Source organism: Crotalus tigris, unplaced genomic scaffold (assembly GCF_016545835.1).
Source record: "Crotalus tigris isolate CLP2741 ecotype Arizona unplaced genomic scaffold, ASM1654583v1 scf7180000018354.2857554, whole genome shotgun sequence".
Taxonomy (NCBI): Eukaryota; Metazoa; Chordata; class Lepidosauria; order Squamata; family Viperidae; genus Crotalus; species Crotalus tigris.
In genome coordinates, this window is record NW_024096961.1 from 1621122 (window position 1) to 1635039 (window position 13918).

Genomic DNA, 13918 nt, shown 5'->3' on the forward strand with positions numbered 1-13918 from the left:
ACACCAGCTCCCAGGAATTGTGGATCAACTCACATCTGTAAAACTGCTGGAGCAGGAAGTTGAAACATTTGGTTATGTTTGCAGGACAAAATTCTCCACACCTTCCTCATTTTCTGAATACACACAGCACTTCCTAGTGACTTGAGTTTGGGCAACTTGCTAACTATGATTGTTTTAATCCGGGTTGACTAAACTACACTAAAATATGGAAACATAAACTAACCATTCACATTTTAGTCTAGCATGTTGTACAAACTTAACTCTGTTCATACAATGTAAGCCACCAAGGTTAATTAGGTTTATGCAACATGCTAAAGAAATGGATCATAGTGTAGCTTAGTATAGCAGCCCAGTTCACACAATACAGGATTTCATAATTTTTCCAGATTTGGCTCATACACAGGTCCATTATCTATGGTTTATGGTTTAGTGAATTGTGCCAAAACTGAGCTCATACAATGCACTGAACCATAAACTAGTCTAGTCTTATCGTATTTTAGTGTAGCAGGATTTAGATATAAGTCCAGACAGAGTGGATCAACTGTTTATGGTTGACTTATGAACCATAGTTAATATCAAACCACAGTGAACTTGAATAATCACACTGCGCAAACACAGCCAAATGATTACTTCACTCTTCTCCACCTGAATGTAAACAGGACTCTTACTTGAAGAGTCCACTGTCCAACATGGTCTGCCATTCAGGGCTCATCCTGTTCATTTTGGATGATGTTCACCTTCTCAATCATAACCCCCTTTCTCAGATAAAGTATGATAATAGAAGGGAAGTTTCCAGGATTTCTGCTGAGTGTGGCTAGCAGGAACATGGACAAAAACGTAAGAGTATTGTAGAAAAGATTAACACTATTGACTGCAGCACCATATAAGGCAGAGGTCTCCAATCTTTTTGATTTGGCTGCCCAGAAAGGGAGGCAGGCACCGCTACATGTGCGTGCACAAATAGCCTGTGTGTGTGTGTGCACGCAAAAATGAGCCCTGTGTATGTGCACACAAATGGGCCGCACAAGCGCATGCAAATGGCCACACATGAACACATGCACACACACAAATGGCTGCATGGGGGTGAGTGCTGCAAATGGGGTGGCAAATGGCACTAGTGCCGGTGGGACACTTGGGCAGGGCAGCGCTAGTGCTGGTGGGACACTCGGGAGCGGGGCAGCGCTAGCACCAGTGGGATGCTCGAAGGTGGGGTGGCACTAGTGCCGGCAGGATGCTCGGGGCGGTGCTAGTGTGTGTGGGGGTGAGTGTATGCACATGTGCGCGTGCACTGGCCGTCCCTTCATGTGGCCAAGCAGCCGCATAGTGGGCCACAGCCCACAGGTTGGGGACCCCTGATATAAGGCATTAATTTTAAGTATTCACGAACAGCCAGCTGTTTTAAATCTATAGCTCTATAGCTGGTTACTATATCTGATCATACCTGAACACATTCAGATAGGATGGAGGCGATGTCTTCTGGGAAATTCGGAGGCTTCAAATGCCATTGTTAGTATGGATTGCCCTATCTGAGCATTGTGGCACTGTAAGTGCAGCATCTGTACCCACTTTTTGCCTGGCTATCTAATTAATGTATTTTTCTGGATTCACACAATATATTACTTAGAATCTGGTTGCTAGTGTCACGCAAACAGGCAAGGGAAGGGCTTTCTAAAAGAGGTACCTTCCCTCGACTGTCATTCTGAAAGACTAAAATCCAGTATTTGCTCGATGCATCTTTTAGCATTGTGATGGTTGCTTTATTTAAATGTTTCAGTATTTCTACATATACTTTCAGTCATGGAAAAGTGGACAATAAATGTATTTATGTTACCTCTTCTGTCCTGACATTTTTCCAAATTCTATCCATTCTACTCTTCTAATTATATTGAGATGAAGGTGAATTCAGTTCTCTTTCTAGTGGGTAAGGGTACAAAGTGACTGCCATCCGTTTAAAATGTGGCTGTCTAGGTTGATGATGCCTCATGCTGATCTGTAGATATGTGTCCAGTTTCAGTCCAAATTATTGCTTCCAGAGGCCTGAAAAATTTGAATAAGACTATTTCAAGAACCATTGTCCTATATGACAGGCCCTATTTATTTTTTTAATTTTTGTTCTGAAATACAATTGTTGTTTCCAAGACAACTACTGCACCCAAGATGTGTAGTTTGCACTTGTAAATTTTAAATGCTGTAGTATGCCACCTTGGATATTTGACTGAAGGGAAATATATTCCATTAATATGCGTTCAAACAAAGCTATAATGTCAATGCATGTAGAGCTGAGAGGAAGAATAGTCTTAAAACTAAGCTGAACCACCTTCTTCAACTAGTCACTCTTTAGATCTGTTGGACCTCAAACTTTCTCAACATTTTTCTGACACAATCATCCAACACCAGCTCTCTGCTTTCTCATATTCGTGCTGTTTCTCCTGTATTTTTTCTCTCACTATGCTTAAGTAGTTAACACTGATTTTAAGAAACCATTCTGCCTCTTTTGCTTTTTTTACTCAAATCTTTGTCTTTTGTTGCATTAATATGCCTTGTGGTAATAGTGTTGCAACTTGTGGGTTGGAAACAAAATGCATAAAATATTCTTAACAGCAAATATATTCTTCCACTTGTCTTGTACAAAATAAAAAGGTCATGTTTTAATTTTTTAAATCAGTCTAACCCTCCCCCAAATGACCAGTATGTGGTACAAAAAATAGTGCATGTCCCACTTATGCAGAAGTGTGTTCCAAAGTAGCTGCAGTTTACAAATGCAGAAGCTTAATCAAATTTTGAAGGCTCACAAGTCATTTTTAAGTGTAGATGTTATGAATGTCATTGGGTGTCACCAATTTTGTCAATATTTCTGTGCTTCTTGAAATATCCTGGGAAAAACAAAATAAAAATAAAATTAGAGCAACCTTTGAAGGGGTTTCACAATACAATTGTTGGGGGAAATTATACACCTACCTACAAAATAAGCCATGTGCAAGTGAAGCATTTGTGAAATGCAACACACAAAACTCTACAATTTGCTAATCAGTTGTTCTTGTTTCATGCTTTTATAATTTACTGAATAATGGGAACAACAGAAAAGGAAAACAAAATAACTGAACAGACAACTGAGCACTCTTAAATCTACTATAAACATCAACATTTTAATTGGGCATTCTTTTATATGTAGTCCAGTTTTTCAAACTTGCCAACGGGGATTTTTGGAGTTGAATGCCACACATTTTAGAGATTGAAAAACACTGATCTACGCAGATGTAACAAACTGAACTGCATTTCTGTCAAATAAGGATAGGCACAAGTGCAGCCAGGGTATGCTTATTACTAGTCCAACCTCTCCAAAAGTCACAGAGTTCTCCCACAAAGTGTTTTTAAAAATTATTTCCAAAGTTGGCAAAAAGGCAAAAATAACATCCCTGGGCACTTGTGTGAACATGTTAGTGCTCCCATGGATATAGGGAGAAGGCTATTTGGCACAAGCAGGAAATAGAATTCTCTTTTTTTCATTGCTATTTATTTGAGGGTTAGCAACCTTATTCACTTGCTATTAGCATCTCCAGAGAATCTAAACTTACATGTTGATTTAATAAAGTGAAATTTAATCTAACAGCATTCAGTTAACTATAATACCCTTAATTATTGTAACAGCAAATAGCAGCCTCTTAACTGATCTTAGTCAACCTCAGAACAACTAACCATGTTGGGCCTGGGGCAAGCTGCCCAGTGAAAGGATGGGTCACTAACCATTTCTGCCTGTAATCCATTATGCTTCCACAGCTGAAAAAACCCGAGGATGACTTAGTGCTCTGCAATGGGTGTTTCCCCCCACAACCCGCCTCAGGATGCTGGTTGCAGGCAGTGGAGGATGTTCTGAGATGCACTGAGAAAGTGGCCAAGAACGACATTCTTCAGGCTGGAAATCTTACGGCTCCAACTGATTCTGCCATTTTCTCACAGGACCACTCACTTCAGTCTGATCTCTGATCTTTTTACTCAGTCTCAATCCTCTAACACGGTGGTCCCCAACCTTTCCAGCTCCACAGACTAGCAGCGGCAAGGGAGGGAGGGAAGGGATGGTTTCGCATGTGCAATCTAATCCCAGGCGTGCACAAATGGAGCTTCACGCACTTGCCCGCTGCTTTTGTGGACCGGTTCCTAATAGGCCACAGACCAGGAGTTGGGGACCTCTACTCTAGCAGAATTCTGGCTTCTGTAGCCTTACCCTTTCTCTCTTTTTTTAAATAAGTAGGTCTACCACTGGATTGAAGAATGCAAATGTTTTGAAATTTACCAGCATGTACCTGTTTAAATTCATGTAAATGAAAGTGTAACTGAAAGGACTTGGTGTTATTTATTAATCAATTTTATATAGCTGCCCATCTCACCAAAGGCAACTCTGGCCAGAACACAATAATTCACCCATCTCCTTGCTATTCAGTGTAATAATTAAATCTTACCTCCACTAAACTTTTTAGAATTTTGGATGATAAGACAGGTTTGAAGGTTTCAATAGTTACTAAGTCCAGTTGGAGTATATCAGTGTAACATTGATAAAATATTGCAGGGATTTGCCACACCTGACAGTAACTGAGAACTAAATGGAAAAGAGAGCAAAATAATTAATACATTCTTGGGATAACAGCGAACTACCAATTAGACTGTAGCAGTATCTTCCATTTTACTCTACAAAGGAAACCCAACTCAATGATTATGTTGATACACAAATTGTAACTTTTAACTTGCAACACTAATACCTGATTTGTAACGTATGTTTGAAGACCAAAGAAACGATCATGTTCTGTTGTTCAAATATACTAGATCTCACCCATTATAACTTTTAAGCTAGGGATGAAGCTGGTTAACTCACACAATTTTAGTGAGCTAAATCACTACTTTTTGACCAAGGTACCTCAAAAGAGTTAATTTACAGAATGCACCCAAAATCTAGGATCCATAAGTCCCATGGAATTGAAATTTCGTAAATTTTATGACATAAAATTATCATAAAGCATTTTATGACATAATACAAAATGTCAAAACATTTCCAGTGGTCAGCTCCTGATATGTGTGTGCTAGCATGTTTCCCCGAAAACAAGACTCAGTCTTATAGTTTTTTGCATCCAAAAGAGGCAGTAGGTCTTATTTTCGGGGGATGTCGTATTCTTTTCCCTGACACCTGCCTCACCTTGCTGGCACCAACAGTCCAGTTCAGCAGGAGCCCATGTGGCCGCCAGCCCACTTCTGCGGCTGCTTACGGCATGAAACTGGGTGCTGCCACCACAAGGCAAGGCAGGTAGGGGAGGGGGTAGAGCTGTCCCAAGCACCCCATAGGTGCACAAAAACACTTTTCACTCGGATGGAGAAATGATAGAGAATGGAAGCTTCATCTGCCATTGTTGAAGGCACTGAGGAATCTGATAAGCAAATATCTTTGAAACAATGACCCAAGGGGGGGTCACGGGTAGTCTTGTAAGTAAAAGTAAATAAATGAATACCTATCGGAATTAAAAGTCCAGTAATTCAATAAGACTTACTAGATTAAGTTATAATACATTGATTTACAATTTGCATTTCTTGAAAAAAAATGCTAGAAATTCTGTTAGCATAGGAAATACATGCTAAAATATGATAGGATTTGATGTTATTACCATTAGCCATCAAATACTACTAAAATGTACATATAATGTGCATAAATATTGTGTGAAATACCTGCTGCCGGGAGATCCCGTACAATATTTGGCTGTTCTAGAAGGGAGCAACAAACTTTGTCTTTAAACTCTCTTGTTTTCAGTGCTTTCAGGAAAGGTGAAGGGAGAGTTAGAGTGGATTCAGTGGTTTTATAATCTGTTACAGGACATGCTGAAAGAACCAATACTTGCAAATCAATCTTCTGTAGGCATCCAAAAATCTAAAAGGAAGATAAAATAGCAATAGCAATTAGACTTATATACTGCTTCATATAAGCGATTTATAGCAATTTACAGAGTCAGCATATTGCCCCCAACAATCTGAGTCCTCATTTTACTGAATGGAAGGCTGAGTCAACCTTGAACAGGTCATGATCGAACTACTGAAAGTGGGCAGAGTTAGCTTGCAATACTGCACTTTAACCACTGTGCCACCACGGCTCACCAACATTCCTGAATCCAAGAGATGAACTAGGTCACATCCATTCTTGGAAGCCAAAGATACTGGGGGCTGCTAATGATTCTGCCCCTGCCCCTTCCCCTGCTGATTTCAATCTGATTTTTAATATGACGAAGCAGGGCTGTGTGTGGATCAGATTCTAAGGTAAAAAAAGGAGCTATTCAGCACACACAATTGCGCAGGTAATACCTTTCCGCAACTCTAATTTAAACCAAACATGACTATTCCCAGGATCCCTGGATAGCCGTGCAGCCTTGCAATGTCAGGAAGAGAGGCAGCTGCAGACACGTGCTTTCTGAAAATACAGTACATGTGCACTCCAAAGGATCTTTTTGTTTTCAAATCTGAATCACTATACAACCCCCAAATAATGCCTCTTTTCTTTTAGGTAAGATTAAATGAAGCCACTCCTAGATAAATGCAGCCTCAGATTCACAACCTGCGCTATCCAAAACATAATCAAACATGCCTACAGAAAGGGAAGGGGCCTGGTGATTTGACCCTGGCCTTGACTGTCCCATTTCTCCCCTTTTACCTTTTCAACCCACTGAAACTGTTGGTCTTCAGCCACGTGACAATTGCATTGGCACAGTAAAATCTGAAAAGGATGAGAAATACATTAATTTTAGTGAAAGAGACATGAAAGCCTAATGCAACCAATCAACCCTCACCTCACCCTCTGGATCACCACAAGCTGCAATCTTCTGGGTATTTCCTTAGAAGTAAATTTCATGCACTATAGAAGAACCTAACTTCTAAGTGAATATATATGTATTTCCGTTGAACATTATACAGGTAGTCCTTAACTTATGACCACAGTTGAGCCCAACATTTCCACAGCTAAGCAAGACAGTTGTGAGTTTTGTCCCATTTTATAATCTTTCTTGCCACCGTTAAGTGAATCACTGCAAAACCTGGGAAAAGCTAATCTGTGTTTGTGACCTTCAAAGTTTTAACAACAAAGAACAGCTGTGACAAAAAAAAAGACAATATCTGGGCTGTGGACAAAGAACTATAAATTTCAGGAAAAAAAATCTTTTTTTGAACTATTTGGATTACAAATATCTATTTAATTGGGACTCTATTTGCAGAGAAAAGAAAGGAAGAGAAAAACTCAAATTCTTGTCCATCATGGAGCAGAGACATGTAGAAAGAACATATCAAGAAAACAAATACTTCACAGGAGGAGATATATAGTATACTGCAACTAATCCAAACAACGACTTTAAACTACAAAGAAATCAAAATAACTTTGAAAATATAAATCAATCTATTTCTAAGTTAACTCTACAACAAAAAAAATCCCAGAAAGCAACAACAGAGAAGCAGATAAAACAGACAAATGGATATAGAACTGAGAATAGAAATTTAAAGATTGAACTTAACAAAACAAGGAAACCTGATTTAATCCTAGTGGGAAAAAAATGTACAAGAATTGGAAAAAACAACTTATCCCTTAAGACTACAAAATAAACCTGAGAACAAGAAAACAGATTGGATAAAATGGACTGTAGAGGTGTCAGGAACATTGGAGAGAAAGGAAATGATAAGAGAAGCGGAGAGAAAGAAAAAGATTTTCAACAAACATGGAAAGGCAGAAGCCCCGTACGAGGCACTTCATCTGATTTACTTTTTATACTTACAGCAACATTTACGAACATACGGAAAAACTTTTTGGGTCAGCAAAATACATTAAGAAAGATACTGAGCAAAGGAAAAAGACTAAAATAGATGATGGGACTTACCAGAGAGAATACTTAAAAAAGAAACATTTGTTTGAATATGGTTAAAGTAATAGAAAAGTTTTGGAATATATATATCATTCTAAGAGGGACGAATTCCCTAAATAATATAGTATGTTTTTTTCCCTTTTTTGTTCTCTTTCTTGATATGAGTAATATAAAAAAGTTGAAATGATCTAGATGAAGGGAATGTTTTAGATACTTAAATGTGACTGAATTTAAGAAAATTATAACGGATTAAAAATGTTTTGAATAAGAGTTAAAAGGACTGGATGACTAGATGTATTAAATGGAATGTTTAAAGATTAAAGATATTTTTAATTAGGGTTAAAAATAAAAAAAATAGGAAATAAATATATATTAGCTTAGGAGGGATATATATTTTAAGTAGTATGTTATTTTTTATGTTTCTTTACTCTTGTTCTTCTTTCTTTTTTTTCTTTTCATTGTTTTATCTATTCCTTAACAAATGTAAAAGTGTGAGATGGTTTCGAATTAAATTTTTAATTAATTTTTGAGAAAATCTTAACAAGTAAGAATACCTAGAATTTGGTGGGAGAAATAAACTAAAATAAGGACCGTAACAGGATCTATGATAAGGCAACCAGAATGATTGGATAGAAAAGAAATATTATATTGATGTGATTATTATTTTTAGGAATATTGGGGAAAATTATATATTTAATTGTTATCTATCAAAACAATAAGAATTGTATCAACTCAATGTTTATAAAAGAGGATGCTTTGGGAAAAGAGGAAATCAACTAAAACCATTATGTGGATTATGGATTATAGAAATCTATTGTTAATGATTGTTTTACAAATGTAACCCAGACAACACACTGTTCACCAATTATTAAGTGATTTATGTTTTAAAAAATATCAATAAAATATATTACAAAAAAAAAAAAAGAATCACTGCAGTAGTTAGGTTACTAACAGTTGTTTGACTTTGCTTGTCAAAAAGTTGCAAAAGATGATCACACGACCCCAGGACACTGCAACCGTCATAAATACATGCCAGTTGCCAAGCATCCAAATTTTGATCACATGACCAAAAATGGTCAGAAGTCTCTTTTTTCAGTGAATGGCTGTAAGCTGAGGACTACCTGTACTGAATTTGGACAAATATTCCAACTGGCACATCCTTAATTGTTACTGCATGATTCTTCTTCACTGGCACATGAGATAATTGGAAGAGGCTAGAAGTACCAAACAGCACTGCATATAGAGGATGGCACCTGAAGTTAGTGTGGAGACAACTACTTATATTCACCTAAAGAATTCTCAGTTAGAAATTCCTGCTTAAGTGGGCAGTATCTAAAAAGACTCAACCCACAAGCTGCCATTAATATAAATGTATAGGAGTGCATTAATATTTAGTTAGTGGTGTTCTCATTTTAAACTATCCTGCTTTGTTTTTAAAAATGAAAAGACAGAAGTATCCAGGAACAACTAAGCTAATTGTACATAAGCATTTGTGTGGTGCAGAAGCTAAAAGTGAAGAACGACTATTAGTTTGAAGTCTTAGCAGTCTGAAAGCAGCTTTCAGTCTGAAAGCTCAGTAGGGTCAAATCTTGTAGTATTTGAAGGGGTGACTATAATGGAAACCCAGGGCTGAAGGCCAGTCTGTGTAATAATAATAATAATAATAATAATAATAATAATAATAATAATAATAATAACAACAACAACAACAATAGCAACCCCCTTCCAGACTGTTGTCAAAAAAATCTACAGTCATGTTGAGAAATCACCAGGAATTGAGTTTGACTTGCTTTAATTTAACTTTTTAAAAATAATTTTGAAAGTTTTGATTGAACTTCTCTGCCTCCAAATGGTAAGAGATACTACAGTACTTACTGTGGGATCTGAAACTGACCGATAAAAACAACAGTATGAATCTTTTGGAAGAAGATTGGTTACTTTTGATGTTCTGCACCACTCATTCCATAACTGGGCAGAGCCAACCAGCTCCCAGCTTCCAGAATTCAAAATAAATGAAGACAAGAATGCTGTGGACCAAATGAGATTTATTAGATGAATCACTAGACTGTTCTGAATCTATTATTCAGAATCATTATTAGCAAGACTAAGCACTGCATTTCAATTTACACAGAGACCATGATCCACAAATTATTTCGGTTGATAGAAATGAACCAAGAAGACTTCCACAAGCTACTTCAGTGCTGAAAGAAAGAATCTTCTGCTTCTCACCTACTGCATTGCCTCCAACACCCAAGATAAACTTTGAACAAGGAAACTTTTCTTCTGCCGATATGTCTGAGGTATTCCAGGTGATACAAACATCTCTAAGTATCAGAAAAAGAACAGGATTAAAAAGACCTGAACAAAAGGCTACAGAAAAAAAACTTGAGTTACATCAGAGAAAAGCAATTTTGTTGTGTGGAATCTTTGCTGCTCTCTGAGTTTAGTTGTTTCCTTGCAGACATTTCTATAGCACTGAAGATGTTATCTAATCCGGTAATGAAACATCTTCTAATGGTAGCAAATGGTACATCACACAATCACAATGAATACAAAGAAAACCTCTAAGCTTCCATAACAGTACCACTGACTAAAAATGCTTTCACTCTCCACTCATTGATACAGTGAGCAGCTTTTAGGCTGCTTTCCCAAGAAATGATTCCTGCACCATTTCCCCAAGGAAATCAAAAGTAACTAACCACTGAAAAACAACACGGCTGCATTCACATGAGACAATGAATGTAGACTCGGTAACTACAGGTAAGCTTAATGTGTTGCATGAATCTAGAATGTACAGTTAATAGTTCAGTATGTTGTAAAAGAAAAGAAAGCTGGATTAAAAATAAACTACAATAAAGAAATAAGTGTTTAATGAAAACACAGCCTACATGCAGTTCTATGAAGCCCCAGGGTTTTTTTGGTTTGTTAGGGTTTCGGCTGAGAGGTTTTTGTGTCTTTTCTGCTACCCAATGTGGTTATTATAGTAGTAACTAAGTTTGAAAAACAGCTACAGAAAACCTGACAGGAAGGGAAACAGAAACAAGAGAAAAGGAAAATCTCTACTGCAAATCACTCCACCTAATAAAGCAGATTTTACTTCTGTTAGAGAGGGCAAATGTCTAGAGGAGATTTTTTGTGCTTAATTTTTAGTATTGAAATAAGAGGATCTTTAAAAAAACAACCACTACCACAAAGCAATGCTGACATTTCTCTCACACATCTAATGATCACAAGTGCCCTTCCAGAGTTAATGGGGATGCATAGAAGAATCAAGCTCAGGTTCAGTCCCATCTTAATTAAATCAGGCCAGACACTAAGGATATCCAGGAAAGATGGGTTTTTCTTTGCCCCAAAGAGGACTAATGTAAGTATAGCGCTAAAAGCTATTTCATTGCTCACTATATGTTATATTATGAAGTTTATAACTCATATTTATTGTACCAATCAAATATACTAGAAACTTAATTTGTTTGAGAGGCACTTCAGCCAAATTTGCACTACAAATTATTATTGCTACATTCACATCCTATACTAAGCTTGGTGAATAATAATGCTGCCTGTTTTTTTGAAGCTTAGCATATTGCACAAGCTCCGTTTGTCCAACTCCTGATTTATCACATGGTGCAATCTCCATCCAGCAAGTTAACAGACTGAAGCAGTGCTCAGGTCCCATTTTTAAAATTTATGGGGGACCCCAAAAGAACTATCGTTTGTATGGGTTATATTCGATATGCACCGTATTAAAAATTAAAACCAACGCATTCGCTGATGCTACTGCTTTCCATGACCATTTGACGGAATTTTAGCGTATTAATTATTGTATTATTTAAATACTTCATTTCCCAACGTAGGCCGGCAAATAATTTTGGTCTCGAGGACCCTTGAAAGGGTTTTGGTTGGGAGGGCCCACTTTAAGAAACACTGGTATACATCAACTAACAATGATTCCAGATCCAAGTGCGCTGTGCACCCCTTTCAGCTACAGTGAACGTTTTGGGGGAGCAGCACCCCTTTTCTCCGCGCCAACTTTTAAAGACGAAATGCCACATTCTGAACGTGCTCAGAAGCGAAGGGTCTCCCCCTCCCTCCTCCCCAAATCTTTTCTCGTTCACGGATTTCTCCTGCTCGCGACCTTTTCTTCTCCAGCGCCAGCCGAATCTCACGATCCTCCTGCGTCTCTTCGCGCTCTTCTGCAAGCTCTTCTTCGTCATCCAGGCCAGCGCGGGACTGGGGTGTGACCACCTCCCCCAAAAACGTAGCCATCTCCGGTTCAAGCTAGCCGACTCACCGGGAGAGTAGCCGCTGGAGAACTGCCGAAAAGCGCGTCTCCTTCCGGGTTAAGCCAAGCAGCTGGATCTGCGAGGATCAGCGAGCATGCTCGCCTTCAGTTCGGGTGATCGCTTTTAGTTTGTGGCAGCTCCGGCTCTTGCAGCGCCCTCCGGTGGCATAGAGCCGGATCGTCCACGTTTATATCGCTTTTCTTGGTCTTTAAATGCCTTGCGATTCTGGGTAGTTGAGTGGGTGCGAGTGTAAAGATAGGGAAAGGGAATGACCTCTCGTCGGCTTACACAGGGGCACTGATTCGATCTGGGAGGGCTTTGGAATAAACTCCGTGGTGGTTGGAAAGGCCGTTTTCATAACCTTCAGGGGCAGATAAAAGCTTATCCTCAGATCTGACTAGGAAATTAATAATAATAATAATAAAAATAATAGCAACAACAACAATAATAATACAATGAATCATGCCCTTCATCCACGTAGTAACATTGGCAGAGTCTACCTACCAAGGCAAATAGATGGGCATGGAATGTTGCAAGTACATCAGATGGTTGAAGAAGAAAAAATGGCTTTGGAAGAATATGAAGGAGGACAATGATGTAGATGCACTGAAGTTAGTATATCAGGAAGGCTTCCTTATTACTGGAGAGATCAAACTGGCCTACAAGAAAGACCAAATGAAGAACAGAATGGAGGCATGGGAAGACAAAGTACTACATGGCCAGTAGATTAAAAACAATAGCTGGGGAAGCAGACCTGGCAATTGGCTAAGAGCAGGAAAGTTGAAGAAAGAGACCAAAGGACTAATTCTAGCTGCACAAGACCAAGCCTTAATGAGAAATACATACAAAGCCAGAATTGAGAAGACAACTGCCTATGCAAAGAAGCTGAAGAAACAGTGGACCACCTGGTAAGCTGCTGCAAGAACATTGCGCAGACTGACTACAAGCAATGGCATGACAAAGTAGCAACAATGGTGCATTGGAAGATATGCAAGAAATACCATTTGCCTGCAAGCAAGAACTGGTGGGATCATAAAATAGAGAAAGTCATAGAAAATGAAAAAGTTAAATTGCTCTGGGGCTTCAGAATTCAAACAGACAGGCACCTGCCACATAGCACTCCAGACTTAACAATTGTCGATAAAAAAAGACAAAAAAGTTTGGTTAGTCAGTGGACATGGCAATGTCTGGAGACAGCAGAACAGAACTGGAGAAGATAACAAAATACAAAGACCTACAAATAGAAATAGAATGACTGTGGCAAAGGCAAGCAACAGTAGTAGCAATAGTAATAGGTCCCTTGGGTGCAATCCCGAAACAACTGGAGCACTTGAACATCATCGGCATTGATAAATTCACCATCAGTCAATTGCAAAAGGTGGCCTTACTGGGAACAGCTTCCATCCTGTGATGGTATCTGCAACACCATCAGACATCCAGATCTGCCTATCCCAGGTCCTTGGTAAGGACTCGATAGGTAGACAAAAATGCCAAACCCAGTCTGAACATCTGGCTGTGCGATGATTGATGATGATGAAATGAATTCCTTTTATAACAAGGAATTAAGGGTGCAAGGTGCGATTCAGTGGGCTGGGTTGTGCTAGCCTTTTGTATCTCACATCTGTTGTATCAACTGTATTCCCATTCTGCCCAATCTGGTAAAGAGGGCAGAAAACACTGGAGAGAGGCAATCCCATCACTATTTTTTTCCCAAGTGACAACAGCACCATGAATTTTATTCTGGTAACCTACTGGGAGCTA

At 38.6% G+C, this 13918-nt stretch overlaps 1 protein-coding gene across 1 annotated transcript; it reads right to left on the reverse strand.

The window, feature by feature from the left end:
• Positions 1-1735: 1735 nt before the first annotated feature.
• Positions 1736-12159, reverse strand: PSMG1 (proteasome assembly chaperone 1). The gene is made up of 7 exons (XM_039350763.1): positions 12010-12159; positions 10107-10201; positions 9753-9904; positions 6683-6745; positions 5710-5908; positions 4458-4594; positions 1736-2873 (listed from the first exon to the last, which is right to left on the reverse strand). Exons 1-7 carry the CDS (start codon positions 12138-12140, stop codon positions 2802-2804), a joined length of 849 nt encoding a protein of 282 aa, XP_039206697.1. The 5' UTR covers positions 12141-12159; the 3' UTR covers positions 1736-2801.
• Between the last annotated feature and the right edge of the window lie 1759 nt (positions 12160-13918).

Excerpts from the sequence above, each read along its gene's own strand:
- PSMG1 (XM_039350763.1), bottom strand. The coding sequence starts at position 12,140 with ATGGCTACGTTTTTGGGGGAGGTGGTCACACCCCAGTCCCGCGCTGGC. Across the intron at positions 9,905-10,106 it reads TGTTGGAGGCAATGCAGTAG|CATTCTTGTCTTCATTTATT; the intron begins GTGAGAAGCAGA and ends TTTGGTCCACAG. Across the intron at positions 6,746-9,752 it reads GGTCAGTTTCAGATCCCACA|ATTTTACTGTGCCAATGCAA; the intron begins GTAAGTACTGTA and ends CATCCTTTTCAG.